The 20,402-nt window shown below is 40.2% G+C and overlaps 1 protein-coding gene across 1 annotated transcript in view; it reads right to left on the minus strand.

Annotated features, from left to right (window-relative positions):
* Positions 1-20,402, minus strand: part of TTN (titin) — a 307,220-nt gene that overhangs the window by 25,073 nt on the left and 261,745 nt on the right. The window contains exons 284-289 of the mRNA XM_077830394.1: positions 3,231-20,336; positions 2,601-2,897; positions 1,906-2,493; positions 1,515-1,817; positions 1,084-1,380; positions 38-325 (exon numbers count right to left, since the gene is read on the minus strand). Coding sequence (XP_077686520.1) covers positions 38-325; positions 1,084-1,380; positions 1,515-1,817; positions 1,906-2,493; positions 2,601-2,897; positions 3,231-20,336 — 18,879 coding nt within the window. The remainder of the gene's footprint in view (positions 1-37; positions 326-1,083; positions 1,381-1,514; positions 1,818-1,905; positions 2,494-2,600; positions 2,898-3,230; positions 20,337-20,402) is intronic.

Here is a 20,402-nt window from a genome sequence, read left to right on the forward strand (position 1 = left end):
TAATACAATAATACTATTATTCTAATTCAGTACATACCAAGTATTTGCACTCTAATGTGAGCTGATGCTGAACCCATGGCATTCTTTAATTTTAATTCATAGTTTCCGCTGTTAAAACGAATTGCATCTTTGATGAGTATAGATGCAAAGTCTGTTGTGTTTTCAATAGACACTTGTGCACTGGTTTGTATCTCTTTGCCATTTTTGAACCATTCAATTGTAGGTATAGGCTTTCCTGAGATGCCAAGTTTCAGCTTAACTGCAGTACCTGCTTTGTATTTCACCACATCTGTGTATTCTGGTTGTATATCAATTTCAGGTGCACCTTAAAAGAGGAACAAAAAAAATCAAAATGGTATAAAGATTTCAAACCACTCAGAGGACTCAAAACCATACCAATATTTTTATTAAGCAATAATAATAGTGGTAATTAATATAAGGCATTGTGTAATATACACTATGCAAAACTTGGCAGTGCCTAGATACTATGGTCATAGGTGTTTTAGATATGCAGATAGGAAAAAAAAAGACAGGTCATAGCTATATGTCACATTTCAGTCCAAAAAATTCTCAAACTTTTTGCAAGTTAAATAATACATTAATTACATCACTACTAAAAATCATCCACATCTCTGGGGGAGGACTGCAGGTAGGAGGACAAATGGTGCAGCAAACACTGCACAACATTTGGGGGAAAGGACATTTTAGCCAAGGACACTGGGGCAAACCTCTGCTCCTATGAAAAGTGTCACGATCTTTAATGTCCACACACAGCAAAAACAATCTCAATTTCTCAGGTCTTGTCCCAGTGGCCCAAACACAGTCAATTGTATGGAACTCAAGTTATCTACATTGGGAAGATGAAGGGCTCAATCAGCTCTGTTCAGATTGAATCTTTGTCCAGAGAGGCTAGATAATGCAAACCCAGTGCTTAGAGCATTATGCTAGCCCTCCAGTTTTTAAACTCAGCTTCTTACAATTGTTTTCTAAAGACTAGGATTCAAGCACTAGTTATACGAAACAATTCTGACTTTAAGCCCTGAAGTATCACAAAATATTATTATGTAATTGCAAAACTCTTACCATATGTATCAACACACGTGATAGGACCTAAAACATCTGATGGATTGCTAATGGAACCAACAGCATTCTTAGAACAGACACGGAATTCATACTGAGAATTTTGCGTTAGTCCAGATACGGTAAACTGAGTCTCAATGACATTGGTGAAACTGCCCTTTGTCCATCTGCCATTTGGAAGATCACGTTTCTCGACAATATAACCAGTGATCTTACTACCGCCATCATAGGATGGTTTTGTCCAAGAAAGACTGACAGAAGTCTTGGAAATATCTGTGACACGAACATTTCTTGGGGGTTCTACAGTAAGAAAAAACAACAGTATTAATAATTAAAAGCAGTACTAGCATTGTCTGTTGGCTTACTGTATAGGAAAGAACATTAAGTGAAAACATTACTGAAAATGTTGATTTCCCCCCCTACAAAGTACACACCACAAGCATCAATTGCAAGAACTGGATCAGAAGGATGGCTTGCTTTTCCAATGCCAGCTGCATTTTCTGCATAAACCCTGAATTCATAGATAAGTCCAGCGCTGATGGTGGTGACTTTAAAGTGAGTTGTGCGAATAAGGGTCTTGTTAGCCTTCTGCCATAAAATACTGTTCCTATCTTTCATTTCCAAATGGTATCCAATGACTGCACTGCCTCCATTAGTGACTGGTTCATGCCATCCAACAGTGATGCTCTCTCGGGTGACATTGGTGACCCATGGTGTGGAAGGTTGTCCAGGTGTTGCTAGAGACATTAAAAGAAGCAGTTAATATATCATTTCAAAAAAATTAAAAGCAACAACAAAATGTTATGTGAGAAACTGATGACTTACTGTATGGGAGCTTAACAGTTACACATTGTGAATCAATGTGGTCACTGATTCCAAAGCGGTTTTCAGCTTTGATACGGAATTGGTATTCTTCTCCTGTTGTTAGCTTCATGACTTTAATAATGCTTCTAGCAACTGTTGCAGACACCTCAGACCAAGCAGCAGTACTTGTTTCTCTTTTCAGTACAATATAGTTGGTAACTTGACTTCCACCATCATTATGCGGTGGCTGCCATTTGAGAGTTACGCTTTCTTCAGTGATATCACTAACAACAACAGGACCAACAGGAGGACCTGGTCTGTCTAGCACTACAATGTTAATGAATGATTTAGTGGTTCCACTGGAGTTGGCAGCAGTGATGTCATATCTACCAGCATCACCAGCCATACTTTCTTTAAGGTTAATGATGATACTTTCTGCTGTGGTTTCTGTATTAAACCTCATAGTTGCTTTCAATGGAACACCATCTCTGGCTAATGTCATCTTTGGCAATGGTTTTCCAGAAATTGGAATTTCAACCTTTAGGTTCGATCCCGCTCTAATGTACACAGTGTTATGTGGGAAGCCCTTCATATCAATCTCAGGAGATTCTGAAAAACAAAACGTTTCCAAAACATTACAAACGTGAGGTTTTAAAATTGATTTTTTTTAATGTGTGCAAACATTTCATCATGTGTTTTAATGTCAGCAGACTTACCCAGTTGTTCTCTCACTGTAATAGGGAGCAGGAGTTCTTTAGGATCACTTAGACCAGCTTGATTTTCTGCAGACACTCTGAAGAAATAGTCAACATTCTCTTTGAGACCGTGGACAACATGATGAGTTGTCTTTACAACTGCACATTTAACCCATTTTTGCTGTCCTTTCTCAAGAGCTTCAATGAGGTAGCTCACAATTCTGCTTCCACCATCATGTTCTGGTTTCAGCCATGACAGAGAAATGCTGTCTTTAGTGACACCAGTTACTCCAAGCTTTTCTGGTGGGCTTGGTTTTTCTAAGATAAAAAAGATTCAACATAACAGGATAATTAATACAACATACATTTTTTTTTTACTTTGGCAAGAATGTCATTTGAATTGAGAAAAGTATATATTTTACTTGGAATCTATATGAATAGATTTTTTAATACTTAGATAATTGCAATATTTAAAGTATAAATTATTAATGGTTTTCTCTTATATTTGTAAAACCCTTAAGAACATCTTTGGTGCTGTATAAACATTAACAATTTCAAAGTAATTTTTACAACTAATAATTATTTTATGTTAAATATTTTAAGCATATATATGTAATTTATGCTATAAGTATTTTTATTGTTGAAACAAACCTGTTATTTTAACTCCTTCTTTGGTCTCAGTGGGTACTCCAACACCAAATTCATTTTCTCCAGAGACTCTGAAGTAGTAAACAGCACCTTCTTGAAGACTGGTAACTTTGTAGGAAAGGCGATGGCAATTGTTGGTTATAGTGACCCAAGCCTTCTTGCTAGCCTCTCGTTTTTCAATGTAATAGTTCTTCACAAGAGCACCGCCATCATTCTCAGGAACATCCCAGGATAACACTGCAGATTCTTTTGTTACATCTTTTACAGCAATATTAGATGGAGGTCCAGGGGAATCAAGAACTTTGACAACTAAGGTCAAGGTAGCTGTGCTCAGGATATTTTGTAATGTTAATGCATATTTTCCAGAATCATTTCTTGTTGCTTTCTCAATGGTCAGTGAGGTACAATAATCTGAAGAATCAATAGACGCTCGTGTACGGAGATCTGTCTCTGGTTTATTCCACATTACATTTGGGACTGGTTTTCCCCTGAAAGGTACGGTCATTGTAAAAGATTCACCAGCCTTTACAATTAAAGTCTTTCGCATTTCACTATCAATATCAAAGGCAGGTTCTTCCTCTCTTTCCTTTGCTACCTGAGGTTCTGAGACATCACTTGGATCACTAGCACCAACTTTGTTGATAGATCTTACTCTGAAGACATATTCAGACCCTGATGTAAGCCCAATTACAGTGTACTCTGTGCCTCTTAAATTTTGAATAGCTATTGACCAGTCAGTTTCATCAGTTTTCTTGTATTCCACTGTGTACCCAGTAACTGGGGCACCTCCATCAAATAATGGCTTTGTCCATCCAATTGTTATATTTGATCTTGTTGAGTCCAGAATCTTAGGTTTAGATGGAGGAGATGGTATGAAAACTGGATCTTCTGCCCGAATCAATGGTGAAGTGTCACTTGGAAGACTGAGACCAGCAGCATTTTCTGCATAAACCCGATATTCATATTCACATCCATCTCGAAGACCTAATGACTTAACTCTTAGATCATAAACTGGTTTTTTGTTTACACGGATCCATCGTAGGCTATTTTTCTCACGTCTTTCAATTATGTATCCAGAGATCTCATTTCCTCCATCACTGTCGGGCCTTGCCCAGCACAGGGTCATGGAATCCTTTGTCACACTGGTTATCTCTAAAGATTTAGGTGGATTTGGAACTGTAAATGGATCTAGGGCCTTGACTGCATAGCTCTCCAAAGCTTCACCAACACCATATTTGTTAACTCCCATCACTCTGAAGATGTATTCGTTTCCTTTAAGTAGTTTTGTTACTTTACAGGATGTTGTTCTAAGCTCTCCTTCACAAAGTGTCCATGCAATTCTACTGGTCTCACGTTTTTCTACAATATAATAATCAATATCTGCACCTCCATTTTCTTGGGGTGGTCCCCATGACAGGTGACACTTTTCAGCAGTAAGGCCAGTTATTTCTAATGGGCCTGCAGGTGGGCCGGGTCTATCAAGTACTTTGCAGTTAACAGCCAAAGATCTTGTTCCTGCAACATTTTGTAGTGTTAATACATACTGACCCGAATCCCGTCGAATGCAATCCTTCACAGTTATCGCAGTAGTGTGATCTGTTGAGACTATTTCAACTCTTGCTTTTTCCTCAATCTCTTTGCCATCCTTTGTCCATGAAATCACAGGTGAAGGTCGTCCTGCAATATCAGCATTGATTTTAAGGACCTCTCCAGCTTTAACAACAACAACGTCCCTAAATTTGACATCCATCATGATTCTTGGAGCATCAACATCATCTTTTACAGTCACAGGTCCAGTTGATTCAGATGGCTCACTAAAGAGTCCAGCAGCGTTCTTTGCAATAACATGGAATTCATATCGCTGATCTTCTGTAAGTCCAGTCACATCAAAGAAAGTTTCTTGTATGTTTGTGAAATTGCATTTTAGCCAACGGCCATCTGGTAGCTCTCTGCGCTCAATAATATATCCTGTAATCTTAGCTCCACCATCATATTCTGGTTTGGACCATGACAATGAGACACATGTTCTTGTAATATTAGTAACTTCTGGCTGACCAGGAGGATCACATGGATCTCTTGCAGCAGCTGGTTCACATGATTTACTGCATTTGCCTATTCCTGCAATATTTTCAGCATACACACGATATTCATACATTAGTCCTTCTTCAAGGCCAGTGACCTTCATTTGTGTATCACTTATGAGGCTTTTGTTTACTTTTGTCCAAAGAATGCTGCTTCTTTCTTTCCTTTCAAGATGATATCCAATTACTTTGCTACCTCCGTCATTGACTGGTTCCTGCCAACTTACAGTCATGAAAGTTTTAGTTGCATGTACTACTTGAGGAGTTCCAGGTGGACCAGGTGGCTTAAATGGATACTCTGCAACAACAAAGGGAGACTCAACATAGGTGCTCCTACCATAGCGGTTTTCTGCACACACACGGAACTGATATTCAGATCCTGTGGTTAGACGCACTACTTTAATCGATGTTCTTGCAACTGCTGCAGACACTACATCCCATATTGTTGTGGTAGTTTCTCGCTTCTCCACAATGTAATTGCTAATATGGCAGCCACCATCATACACTGGAGGTTTCCAAGATAAAGTTACATTATCTGCGCTAACACTGTCAATATGTACATCAGATGGAGGTCCTGGTCTGTCAAGAACAATTACAGTGATAGAAAATGTTGTAGATCCAGCACTGTTGGAAATACATAATTCATAATTTCCAACATCGTCCTTTGAAGCTTCCTTGAAGGTCAGCAAAGTTGAAGTCTTTGATGTTTGAACATTTACCCTAGTTGTCTCTTTTAAGGTCTGTCCATCTTTCCTCCAGCTAGCTGTTGGTGGAGGCCTACCTCTGATCGGCACATCAATCTTAAGATCATCTCCAGCTTTAACACTGAAAGTATTGAAAAGAAGTTCAGCAGAAGGCTGGATTTCAATATCTTTTGCAACTACTGGAACTCCAAGTTGTCTTGGATCACTCTTCCCTTTTTCATTAACAGCAATCACTCTGAAAGTGTATTCCTCTCCCTTACTTAAGCCTGTTATTGTTGCTTCTAGTGTCTTAACTTGGGTACAAGTGCTCCATTTTTCACTTCCTTTAGTTTGCATTTCCACTATATAACCAGTAATTTTACTGCCACCATCACTCTCTGGTTTCTCCCATGTAATCGTAGCAGTGTTGCGAGTCACATCTACAAGAGTTACTTTTCCAGGTGGATACGGTGGTTCAGAAACCTTAACTGGTTCAGCTGTTTCTGCTGGCAAACCAACCCCATATTCATTTGCTGCCAAGACACGGAAGTAGTAAATGCATCCTTCCTGTAGTTGATCAATTTTGAAAGTATTTTTAGTGCAGTTATTTGTAACAGTGGCATATGCCTTTCTAGTAGATTCTCGCTTTTCAATGATGTAGTTTGTAATTTTAGCTCCACCATCAATAAGTGGTGGTTCCCAGGCTAATGCTACTGAATCTCTCTTAACTTCTCTGATTGTCAAGTTAACAGGTGCACTGGGGGAATCAAGGACTCTGACATTAACAAAAGCTGATTTTTTGCCACTATTATTTTCTAAAGTCAGGTTGTATCTACCACTGTCAAATCTGTTTACATTATCAATGACCAGCATTGTATATGAACTGGTAACCTCAATCTGAGCTCGGTCACTAATGGTGCCTTCTGCTTTTTCCCATTTGACTTCAGGTTCTGGTCTTCCTTTGATGGTAACAAACAGACGTAATGTACCACTCGCACGTACAGTGACTACTTTTCTGAGATCCGCATCTAGTTCGATTTCAGGAGGTTCTATTTTGTCAGCTGCAATGACTGTACCAGGTATAGTTGCAGGTTCCCCGACTCCTTCAGAGTTAATGGCACAGATGCGGAAATTGTATTGATGGTTTTCTTTAAGTTTTGTTACAGTGAACTGTTTTCCTTGTAGTCCTGTTGGTGGTGTGCAAGTAATCCATTCATCAGCAGTATCTTCTTTTACTTCCACAACATATCCCTTAATGGGAGCACCACCATCATAAATAGGCTTGTTCCATGCAAGTGACACTGATGATCTGGAAGTGTCTGTCACCTTTGGATTACTTGGTGGGCCTGGTGGATACAGTGCATCACATGCACGATAGAAAATGGATGGCTCACTAGACTCACCTACACCAGCTGCATTTTCAGCAGAAACCCTGAATTCATAGAAATGCCCATCTGTAAGTCCAGTTACTCTGAACCGCAAGTCTGTTAGCCTTTTCTTATGGCACTTGGTCCATCGAATACCATCTTTGTCTCGCTTTTCAAGTATGTAACCTTCAATTTCAGCTCCACCATTGTCTGTTGGACGACCCCATGTTACAATCATAGAATCTTTTGTGATTGCTGAAACTTCTGGCACTGAAGGAGGACCCGGAGGTTTGTATGGATTACAAGCCACAACAGGCTCAGATTCCAGTGGTTCTCCAATTCCAAATTTGTTCACAGCCATTACACGGAAAATATATTCATTGCCTGGAAGGAGTTTGGTTACTTTGTGGTTAAGAGCTTGCACATCAGATGCCACTAGTGTCCAGGAAAGTCTGCTTGTCTCTCTCTTCTCAATGATGTAATGTGAGATGCTAGAACCACCATCATGTAAAGGTGGGGCCCATGCCAAGTAACATTTTTCTGCAGTGACACCTGTAATCTTCAAAGGACCCTCTGGAGGTCCTGGCCTGTCAAGCACTTTTACTGTGATTGGTATAGATTTTGTACCCCCAACATTGCTGAGTTTAAGTGAGTAGTGACCTCCATCAATTCTTACACAGTCTTTGACCGTGAGAGTTGTTCTCTGAAATGTAGATTTAATTTCCATTCTTGCAGTTGTTTCTTCAAGCTCTTTTCCATCTTTTGACCATGTAATGTCAGGAATAGGTTTACCATGGATGTCAGCCTCAAGAACAAAGGTTTCTCCAGCATGAACAACAATGACATCTTTGTATTTTGGATCCAATGACGCTCTTGGTGCTTCAATTTCGTCTCTAGCAGTAATTGGCCCTGTGCTTTCAGATGGTTCACTCAAGCTACCAGCTGCATTTCTTGCAATTACTCTAAATTCATATATTTGGTTTTCAACAAGACCAGTTACTGTAAATTCTGTTTCCAGTACATTTGTAAAGCTGGCTTTCATCCAACGACCTTCAGGTAGTTCTTTCTTTTCTACAATATATCCAGTTATTTTGCTACCACCATCATACTCAGGTTTTTTCCAGTTCATTGTGACATAATTTCTTGTAATAACAACGGGATCTGGGCGGCCAGGTGGATCACATGGATCACGGGCAGCATACAGTTCAGATACTTTGCTAACTTTACCAATGCCAACAATGTTTTCAGCAGAAACTCTGAACTCATATTCAAGACCTTCTTCAAGGCCATCTGTTTTATATTTGGTGTCTGGAATGAGGGCCTTGTTCAACTTTGTCCAAAGAATGCTGTTTTTATCTTTACGCTCAAGATGGTAGCCAAGAACCTTGCTTCCTCCATCATTAACTGGTTCGTTCCACTGTACAATCATATGGTCTTTGGAAGCTGATGTAACAAATGGCGTTCCAGGTGCCCCAGGTTCTTTATATGGGTATTGCACAACAACTGCCTTAGAATCCAGTGGAGGGCTCTTTCCATATCTGTTTTCAGCACAAATTCTAAACTGGTATTCAGAACTTGTTTTAAGATTTGCCACTTTGATTGTTGTTCTTGCAACTGTTGCTGATACCATCTGCCAGGTGGTGGTGGTTGTGTCACGTTTCTCTACTATGTAGTTGGTTATCTGGCAGCCTCCATTATAATCTGGTGCGTCCCATGATAAGACAACAAAGTTTGCGCTAACTTCATCAAAGCGAACAGGTCCTCGTGGAGAGCCTGGCTTTTCAAGTACAATTATGCTCAGGTGCTCTGTAGCCGTGCCTGCTGTGTTTGATGCTGTTACTGTATATTTGCCAAAGTCATCCTTATTGCTTTCTTTAATATGTAAGATAGTGGATGTTGGTGTGTCATGGACATTTAACCTGGTTGTCTGTTTAAGTGACTGCTCATCTTTTGTCCAAGTAATCTTAGGGGTGGGTCGGCCTATAAATGGTACTTCTATCTTAAGATCTTCTCCAGCCTGGACACTGTAAGTATTAAACATCAGCTTGAAACTTGGTTCAATTGTCAAATCTTTAGCTATCACAGGAATTGCAAGTGCTCTGGGATCACTTTTGCCTTTTTCATTGTAGGCTATCACACGGAACTGATATTCTTGATCTGAACTCAAACCGGGTACAACTACACTGCACACTTTGGTCTCAGTGACAACACTCCATTTTTCTATTCCTTTAGGCTGCATTTCAACTATGTACCCCAAAATTCTGCTACCTCCATCATGTTCAGGTTTCTCCCACATAAGTGATGCACTTGTGTGAGTCACATCAGTGAGACTGACTTTCCCAGGAGGCAAAGGTGGCTCTGAGGCTTTCATAGCATCTATAGTTTCAGCTGGAATACCAATTCCAAATTCATTTTCAGCCATAACTCTGAAATAATAAGTTGCTCCTTCTGTAAGGTTTTCAACTTTAAAGCTTGTTTTGCCACATTTAGCACTCACATTTGCATATGCCTTTCTGGTTGACTCACGTTTGTCAATCACGTAATTCTTTATTTTTGCACCACCATCATTAGCGGGTAGTTCCCAGGATAGTACTGCATGATTTTTCTTAACATCTTTTACTACTAAATTTTGTGGTGGTCCTGGTGTGTCAAGGACTTTTACTGTAACAAATGCAGACTTCGATCCACTGCTGTTCTCTAACTTAAGAATGTACTTTCCAGTATCATTTCTATCACAGTTATCGATGGATAGTTGTGTGTAGTTTATGCCTTTTTCAATTTGAACCTTATCTGTAAATTCACCTTCTTCCCGAGACCATGTGATTTCAGGTGTTGGTCGTCCTCTGAATGGTATGTGAATCCTAGCAGATCCACCAGCTCTAACCAATATTCCTTTCCTTAGTTCTGAATCAATATCAAGTTCAGGAGCTTCAAGCTTGTCTTCTGGTTTAACAGTTCCAGGAACTGATGCAGCCTCTCCTACACCAACTTTATTGAGGGCACACACTCGTACTTTATATTCCTGATGTTCAATAAGTTTTCTAATCTCAAATCGAGTGACACGCAGCCCAGTCTGTGGAGTAGCTACTGTCCATTCTTCTTCCTCTGCTTTACAGAGCTCCACAATGTATCCTTGGATTTCACTACCACCATCATAAATAGGTTTACCCCAACCAAGTGTAACTGAATTTTTGGTGGTATCTACAACATGAGCATTAGTGGGTGGACCAGGTTTGAACACAGGGTCACAAGCTTTAAAATAAGGAGAAGCTTGGCTCGGTTCACCAGTTCCAGCAGCATTTTCAGCAGATACTCTGAATTCATACTCATGATCTTCTGTTAGTCCAGTGACTCTTAATCGCAAATCTGTAATTCTGCGTTTATTACATTTTGTCCATCTGATGCCAGCTCTGTCTCTCTTTTCTACAATGTAACCAATAATTTCACTGCCTCCATCACTATCTGGCCTGCTCCAGCAGACAGTCATGGAATCCTTTGTGATGTTAGTAATTTCCAGTGCCTTTGGTGGACCAGGAACCACAAATGGATTTTTCATAAGTACTGGAACAGACTCCAGAGGCTCACCAACACCATATTTGTTAACTGCCATTATACGGAAAATATACTCATTACCTTCCAAAAGTTTTGTTACTTTCAGCATTGTGGCTACAGCATCTGAAGCAACAACAGTCCAGGCAAGGCGGCTAGTTTCTCTCTTCTCAACAATGTAATGAGAAATGTCACTACCACCGTCATGGAGTGGTGGATTCCATGACAATGAACATTTTTCAGAAGTAATTCCAGTAACCTGAACTGGGCCTTCTGGCGGACCTGGTCTGTCCAATACTTTTACATTTATGGGTACTGACTTTGTTCCTGCAATGTTAGAGGCTTGTAAAATGTACTGTCCACCATCAACTCTAATGGCATCTTTTACAATAACTAATGCCTTGAAATCAGTGTTCTTTATCTCACATCTAGCAGTTTCTTCAAGTTCCTTATCGCCTTTGAACCACTTAATGGTAGGTAGTGGCTTTCCATGGACATCAGCCTCAAGTTTGAACATTTCTCCAGCATTTACAACAACTGTATCTTTGTATTGTGGATCCATTGAGATTCTTGGAAGCTCAACTTCATCCTTTGCTGTTATTGGTCCTGTACTATCAGAGGGTTTGCTTATTGCACCTGCAGCATTCTTTGCAATGACTCTAAATTCATATCTTTGATCTTCAGTAAGCCCTGTTACGGTGAACTGAGTTTCAATTACATTTGTGAAGCTAGCTTTCATCCAGCGACCATCAGGCAAGTCACGTTTTTCTACAATATAACCAGTAATCTTGCTACCTCCATCATATTCTGGTTTGATCCATTGTAGAGTAATTGAGCTTCTTTTAACAATTATGGCTTCTGGGCATCCTGGAGGATCACAGGGGTCTCGGGCTACATAGCACTCTGAAACTTTGCTTGCTTTTCCTACACCAACAATATTTTCTGCAGAAACCCTAAATTCATATTCAATGCTTTCTTCAAGGTTAGTTGTTTTATAATGCGTGTCTTGGATAATGGTCTTATTTATTTTTGTCCATAAAATGCTGTTTCTTTCCTTTCTCTCAAGATGGTAACCCAAAACTTTACTTCCACCATCATTAATTGGTTCATGCCACTGTACAACCATAGAGTCTTTTGTTACTGTTGTCACAAATGGTGTGCCAGGAGGACCGGGTTCTTTATAGGGGTACTGAGCTACAACTGGTTCAGATTCCAAAGCAAAGCTCTGTCCATATCTGTTTTCAGCAAATATTCTAAACTGATATTCTGAGCCAGTTTTCAGTTTAGTCACTTTTAGGGTAGTTCTTGCAACAGCAGCTGAAACCGTTTCCCATACAGTGGTTGTTGTATCTCTCTTATGAACAATGTAGTTGGTGATTTGGCAGCCACCTGTATACAGCGGAGGATTCCATGATACTGTAATGCTTTCAGCACTAATATCATCAAACTTTACAGGCCCTCTTGGAGGATCAGGCTTGTCTAGTGTTATAATTTCAACAGATGCAGACTTTTGTCCAATAACATTAGCAACTGTGATTCCGTACATGCCACTGTCCTCTTTGTGTGTTTCTTTAATATTCAGTACAGTGAGATTAGGCAAATCATTAATATTAACTCTTGTTGTCTGCTTTAACAGTTGGCCATCTTTTGTCCAAGTAACAGTTGGTGTAGGTCGACCAGAAATTGGTATTTCTACTTTTAGATCTTGTCCCACCTGGATACTGTAACTGTGGAATGCAGGTCTTACATCTGGTTCAATAACAAGGTCTTTGGCGACCACTGGAACCGCAAGAGATCGTGGATCACTCTTGCCTTTTTCATTTACAGCTATTACTCTAAATAGATATTCTTCTCCTTGAGTTAGGTTAGTAATTAGTGCTTCAAGTGCTTTTACACATGCACATTCTGACCATTTGTCACTGCCCTTAACTTGCATCTCAACAATATATTGTAAGATTTTGCTACCGCCATCATGTTCCGGCTTTGACCAGTTTAGCGATACACTATTTCTTGTGACATCATCAACTGTTATTTTCCCTGGAGGTTGAGGAACTTCAGCAACCTTAATTGGGTCAATGGTTTCTGCAGGAAGGCCAATTCCAAATTCATTCTCAGCAGTGACTCTGAAGTAGTAATTGCTGCCCTCCTGAAGTTGGTCTACTTTCCATGAGGTCTTGTGGCAATTTGTTGCAACAGCTGCATAGGCCTTTCTTGTTGCTTCACGCTTTTCAACAATATAATTTTTTATTTTAGCGCCACCATCCAGTAAAGGAGGTTCCCATGAAAGTGAAACAGAGTCTTTGGTGATCTCCTTAATTTTTAGGTTAACAGGTGGACTTGGGGTATCCAGTACCCTTACACTGACAAAGGCAGACTTTATTCCACTACTGTTTTCTAAAGTAAGAATGTATTTTCCAGTATCAAATCTGTTAACATTGTCAAGAACAAGGGAAGTGAAGCTGCTAGTAATGTCAATAATAGCTGCCTCTCTGATCTCACCATCCATTTTACCCCATTTTACTTCAGGGGTTGGACGCCCTCTAATAGGAACAAATAATCTTAAGGAACCACCTGCCCTTACATTTACAATTTTCCTTAAGTCTAGGTCAAGATCAAGGTCTGGAGCTTCCAATTTTTCTTCAACAATAACAGAACCAGGAACATCAGCATGCTCTCCAACTCCAGCTTTATTAACAGCACAGATACGGAATTTATATTCATGTTTTTCTAATAAATTTTCTACTTCCATATTTGTTTTCTTGATTCCAGTTGGTGGGGTACAAATTGTCCAGTCACCAACACTTACATCACATTTTTCAACAATGTATCCCTGGATTTCACTGCCACCATCATAGATTGGTTTGCCCCATGAAAGGAAAACTGAAGATCTTGTCACATCTATAGCTTTGGGATTATTAGGCGGACCTGGCTTGTAAATAGGATCACAAGCCTTATAGTAAGTGGAAGGTAGGCTTGGTTCACTAAGACCAGCAGCATTTTCAGCTGATACTCTGTACTCATAGTCATGGTTCTCTATAAGTCCAGTCACCCTGTATCTCAGTTCACTAACCAAACGCTTGTTGCATCTTGTCCAGCGAATGCCTTCTTTATCTCGTTTTTCAAGAACATAGCCCAGAATTTCACTACCACCATCTGAGGCTGGCCTTTCCCATACAACAATCATTGAATCTTTGGTAATGGCTGAGACTTCTGGGGCATTTGGTGGAAGTGGGACAACAAATGGGTTCTTTGCAATTACTGGTTCAGATTCAAGAGGTTCACCAACACCATATTTGTTTACAGCCATGATACGGAAGACATATTCATTTCCTTCCAAAAGTTTTGTAATTTTGCAACTAAGGGCTTGCACACTGGAGTCCACTACAGTCCAAACTAAGCGGCTGGTTTCTCTTCTTTCAACAATGTAGTGTGAAATGTTACTACCACCATCCTGTAGTGGGGGTTTCCAAGCTAATACACATTTTTCAGCAGTAACTCCTGTTATATCAACAGGCCCTTCAGGTGGCCCAGGTCTATCAAGAACTTTGACATGAACAGAAGCTGTTTTTTCACCTGCAACATTCTTTGCCAGCAATACATAATGACCACTATCAACACGAATGGCTTCTTTTACACTGAGGCTTGTTGCAAAATCTGTGCTTTTTATTTCCAAATGAACCGTGTTTGCTAATTCGTGATCACCTTTTAGCCAGTGAATGGAAGGTAATGGTTTGCCATAAACATCAGCATCAATCTTGAATGACTCACCAGCATTTACTATAATTGTTTCTTTATATTTTGGATCCATACTTATACGAGGTGGCTCTACTTCGTCTTTGACTGTGATTGCCCCTGAGCTTTCAGATGGTTCACTGAAAACACCTGCAGCATTTCTTGCTATGACACGGAACTCATACCTCTGATTTTCTGCTAGGCCAGTTACTGCAAACTGAGTCTCAATGACATTTGTAAAGCTTGCTTTCATCCAGCGACCATCTGGTAACTCCTTCTTTTCAACAATGTAGCCTGTGATTTTGCTTCCACCATCATATTCAGGTTTCTTCCACTGAAGGGTTACTGAGTTCCTTGTGACAATTACTGGTTCTGGACGACCTGGAGGATCACATGGGTCATGTGCTGTATAACATTCAGATACTTTACTTGCCTTTCCAATACCCACTATATTTTCTGCGTAAACTCTGAACTCATATTCAAGTCCCTCTTCAAGGCCAGTTGTCTTAAATTTAGTGTCAGGAATAGATGTTTTGTTTAGTTTAACCCAGAGGATGCTATTTCGTTCTTTGCGTTCCAAATGGTACCCAATGATCTTGCTACCTCCATCATTGACTGGTTCATGCCACTGTACCACCATGCTATCTTTTGAGTGAACCGATACAAAAGGTGTTCCAGGTGGACCAGGAACTTTGAATGGATATTGGGCTACAACAGACTCTGATGTGAGATATGTACTCTTTCCATATCTGTTCTCAGCTGCAATTCTGAACTGATATTCACTTCCAGTCTTTAATCTACAAGCTTTTATTGTTGTTCTGGCAACAGTAGCTGACACAATGTGCCAGACAGTAGTAGAAGTGTCCCGTTTTTCTACAATATAATTGTTGATAGAGCTGCCACCATCATATATTGGTGGTTCCCAGGAAATGGTGATACTATCTGCTGTTACTTCATCTACCTTTACTGGTCCAGTTGGAGGCCCTGGTTTATCAAGGACAACAATATTAAGAGTTTCAGTAGCTTCACCTGCAGAATTTGTAAGTTTGACTAAATATAGTCCAACGTCATCTTTGCAGGCTTCTTTTATTGTTAGCAATGTGCTGTTTTCTGAACTTTCTGCATTTACTCTAGTAGTCTGTTTCAGTGGCACATTGTCTTTATGCCATAATACAGCTGGTTTGGGTCGACCAACAAATGGGACGTCAACCTTTAAGTCCTCTCCTGCTAGGACACTGAAAGTGGTGAACAACAATTTGAAAGCTGGTGGAATCACAAGATCTTTTGCAACAACAGGTATGCCCAGTTGTCGAGGATCGCTGATACCTTTTTCATTCTGAGCTGAAACACGGAAGGAATATTCCTCCCCTTGTATCAGTCCAGTTATAGTGGCTTCAGTAACTTTTACCGTAGCACAAATTGCCCACTTTTCACTGCCTTTGCTTTGCATTTCTACAATATAACCCAGAATTCTGCTACCTCCATCATGTTCAGGTTTTTCCCATGACAAGGATACACTATTTCTTGTCACATCTAGCAAAGTTATCTTTCCTGGTGGCAGTGGTCTTTCTGACACTTTCACCGATTCTGGAGTTTCAACTGGAAGGCCTATTCCATACTCATTTTCAGCTAGGACTCTGAAATAATAGTTGCAACCTTCCTGCAGGTTGTCTACTTTCCAGCTGGTCTTGTGGCAATTGGCAATAACAGTTGAATAAGCTTTTCTTGTTGATTCACGCTTTTCAACGATATAATTTTTTATTTTTGAACCTCCATCTATGAGAGGAGGCTCCCATGTGAGTGTAACAGATGATTTCGTTACTTCTTTTATTTTTAAATCTTGTGGTGCTCCAGGTGTATCAAGAACCCTGACATTTACAAATGCTGATTTACTGCCTGAACTATTTTCTATTGTCAATATATACTTGCCACTATCAAATCTGTTTACATTTCCAACGGTAAGTAGAGTATAAGAGCTTGTTGATTCAATGGTAGCTTTATCTAAAGACTCTCCATGTTCTCTTGTCCATTTCACTTCAGGTGCTGGTCTTCCTTTGATTGGGACAAAAAGTCTTAAAGTACAGCAGGCTCTGATATTGACAACTTTACGTAGTTCTGCATCCAGTTCAATCTCTGGAGGTAGCATTCTTTCTTCAGCCTTTGGTGATCCAGGAACAAGGGCAGGTTCTCCAATGCCTTCAGAGTTCATGGCATATATTCGGATTTTATACTCCTGGTTTTCTTTGAGATCCGTGATGGTAAAGGAAGTAGCCTTCAGTCCTGCTGATGGAGTTACAATTTTCCATTCATCTTCTTCAGGTAGTGCTATCTCAACCATATAACCCGTGATTTCTGAGCCACCATCATAAATTGGTTTATTCCAAGCTATTGTAATTGAGGACTTGCTAGTGTCTAAAACACGAGGATTACCTGGTGGACCAGGCTTGAACACAGTATCACAAGCTTTATAGAATTGACTGGTTGGACTTGGTTCACTAATTCCAGCAGCATTTTCAGCCATTATTCTATATTCATACTCATGACCCTCTGTCAGTCCAGATACTTTATAGCGTAAGTCCGTAACAACCCGTTTGTTACATTTCACCCAGCGTAGTCCAGCTCTGTCACGGCGTTCTACAATGTAATTGGTTATTGGGCTTCCACCATCAGAATCAGGACGTCCCCAACAGACAATCATAGAATCTTTTGTAATTGCTGTAACTTCAGGTGTTTTGGGTGGATCAGGTGGCACATATGGATTTACTGCAAGAATAGGCTCTGATTCCAGGACCTCGCCAACCCCGTATTTGTTAACAGCCATGACACGGAACACATATTCGTTGCCTTTTAATAGGTTAGTGACCTTCTGTTTGGTTACTGGAACTTCTGAGGCCACGTTTGTCCATGCTAGTCTGCTGGTTTCTCGTTTTTCAACCACATAGTGGTCAATCTTTGCTCCTCCATCATCCAGTGGTGGTAACCATGAGAGTAGGCATTTTTCACTTGTAACCTCAGACACAGCCAAAGGCCCTTCGGGTGGACCAGGTCTATCAAGAACTTTAACATTGAAGATATGCTTTGCAAAGCCACCAGGATTAGAAGCAGTAAGTGTATATGCACCGCCATCTCTTCTGGCAGAGTCTTTGTTGATCACAACAGTAGAGAAATCTGCCTTTTTTATTTCTAATTTTGCTGTGTCTTCTAGCTCTTTTTCATCTTTTGTCCATGTCAGGGTTGGTGGAGGTCGACCTGCAACATCAGCCTCAAGTCTGAAAACTTCACCTGCTTTCAGTACTAAAGTGTCCTTGTATTTGGCATCCACCATTATCCTTGGTGCTTCAATGTCATCTCTGCATGTTATTGCATCTGATGGCTCAGATGGCTGGCTAACTGCACCAGCAGCATTTCTGGCAATCACACGGAATTCATAAGCAGCATCTTCTGTCAGACCACTGACAGTGAAATCTGTCTCTAGTATATTGCTAAAGTTAGCCTTTAGCCAGCGACCATTAGGAAGGTCTCTCTTTTCAACAGTGTAACCAGTTATCTTAAAACCTCCATCATATTCTGGTTTAGTCCACTTAAGTGTTACTGCATGTCTTGTAATGTTGAGAGGTATTGGTTTACCAGGTGGATCTATAGGGTCCAGAGCAAACACTGGATCAGATGGTTTGCTTGGTTTACTTTTGCCAGCCATATTTTCTGCTATAACACGGAATTCATATGCAATGCCATCAGTAAGTCCACTTGATTTAAAGATATTGCCTACCACCAATGCTTTACTTACAGTCTGCCAAAGAATGCTATTTCGTTCTTTTCTTTCAACATGATATCCCAAAATTGGACTTCCACCATCAGTAATAGGCTCATTCCAGCTAATGGTCATTGACTCTTTTGTGACTGCAATCACCTGAGGAGTACCTGGAGGCCCAGGAACCTTAAATGGATAGTTGGCAATTACAGGCTCTGAAGAAATGGCTGGTCCCGTTCCATATCTGTTTTGAGCTTTAACACGGAACTGATACTCAACTCCAGTAGTAAGATGAGTAGCTTTAAACATGGTACGTATAACAGTGGTTGCTAACTCAGTCCATGTGGTACTGTCAGTCTGACGCATTTCTACAACATAATTACTTATTGGTACCCCTCCATCATTCTGAGGAGGTTCCCATGAGAAAATTACAAAGTCAGATGAAACTTCATCAAATTTGATTGGTCCCATAGGAGGGCCAGGAATATCATGAACCTGGACAGTGATCACATCACTAACTTCTCCAACAATATTTTTAGCTGATAGGGGATAGCGGCCACTGTCATTTCTTGTGCATTCATTGATGGTTAGTATGGTCGCAGTTGCAGTGTTTTCAAAGTTTACCCTTTGTGTCTGCTTAAGCAGCTGGTCTTCTTTTTTCCATGTCACAATTGGTCTTGGACGACCAAGCACAGGGATCTCAATTTTGATGTTGTCACCAGCTCTGGCAATTACTGATTTCTGGTAAATTCCACGGAGGTCAAATTCAGGAAGCATCATCTGCTCTTTAACAACAACTGGTCTGCTTTCTCTTGGATCACTTCTTCCAGCACTATTAACTGCCATAACCTGGAAAGTATATTCCTCATTTTCAGTTAGATTCTTCACGACATAGTCTAATGTTTTCACAGTTGTGATGTGTGTCCACTGAGTGGAACCTTTTTTCTGTGCTTCAATTATATAACCAGTGATCTTGCTACCACCATCATGTTCTGGCTTTGGCCAAGCCAGGCTAACTGTGCTCTTTGTTATATCCATAATATTGAGGCTCTCAGGTGGTGATGGTGCTTCAGAGGCTCTTACAGGTTCTGCAGTTTCAGCTGGTTCACCAATCCCGAACTCATTTTCAGCCAGCACTCTGAAGTAATATTCACATCCTTCAACCAAATTAGGAATCCTAAGGGAACATTTCTGGCAGTTGGTGGTGACGGTTGAATATGACTTTCGTGTTGCTTCCCGTTTTTCAACAATATAATTTGTTATACGTGAGCCACCATCTAATAGAGGCATATCCCAGTGCAGGATGATGCTGTCTTTAGTTATTTCCCTAGGCTTAAGATTTATTGGTGGTCCTGGTGTATCCAAGACTTTTACATTTACAAAGCCAGTTTTCTTACCAGCAGCATTTTCAAGGGTCATTACATATTTTCCAGCATCGTACCTATTACATTCTGTCATAATAAGTAGAGTAAAAGAGTCTGTATTTTCAATGTTGGCACGTGCTTTAAGTGGGATATCATCTTTTGTCCATGTAACTTCAGGAGTTGGGCGACCTTTAATTGGCACAAATATCCGAATACTCAATCCAGCTCTAACAACAAGTGTTCTTCTCAGCTCAGCATCTAATTCAAAATCAGGAACCATTTCCCGATCTTTGATTTCAACGCTTGGAATCTGTGCTGGTTCACCAGCACCCACAGCATTGATGGCAATGATTCTAAAATTGTATTTGGCTCCTGGCTGGAGATTAGCAACAACAAATTCAGTGATTCTTAAAGCAGTTCCTGTTGTGTCTTTTACCCACTCTTCTTCTCCTTCCTTTTGATGCTCTACTGTGTAGCCAATGATGTCAAGTCCACCATCATAATGAGGCTTGCCCCATGTTAAAGAAGCACTGGTCTTTGTAGTATCAATCACTCGTGGGTTTGAAGGTGGACCTGGTGGATCTGTAGTAATGAAAAAAAGACAAAATCCCCACATTATATTAGACATAAGTTTTTATAGGTAACCAA

Source organism: Eretmochelys imbricata, chromosome 11 (genome assembly GCF_965152235.1).
Source record: "Eretmochelys imbricata isolate rEreImb1 chromosome 11, rEreImb1.hap1, whole genome shotgun sequence".
NCBI lineage: Eukaryota > Metazoa > Chordata > Testudines > Cheloniidae > Eretmochelys > Eretmochelys imbricata.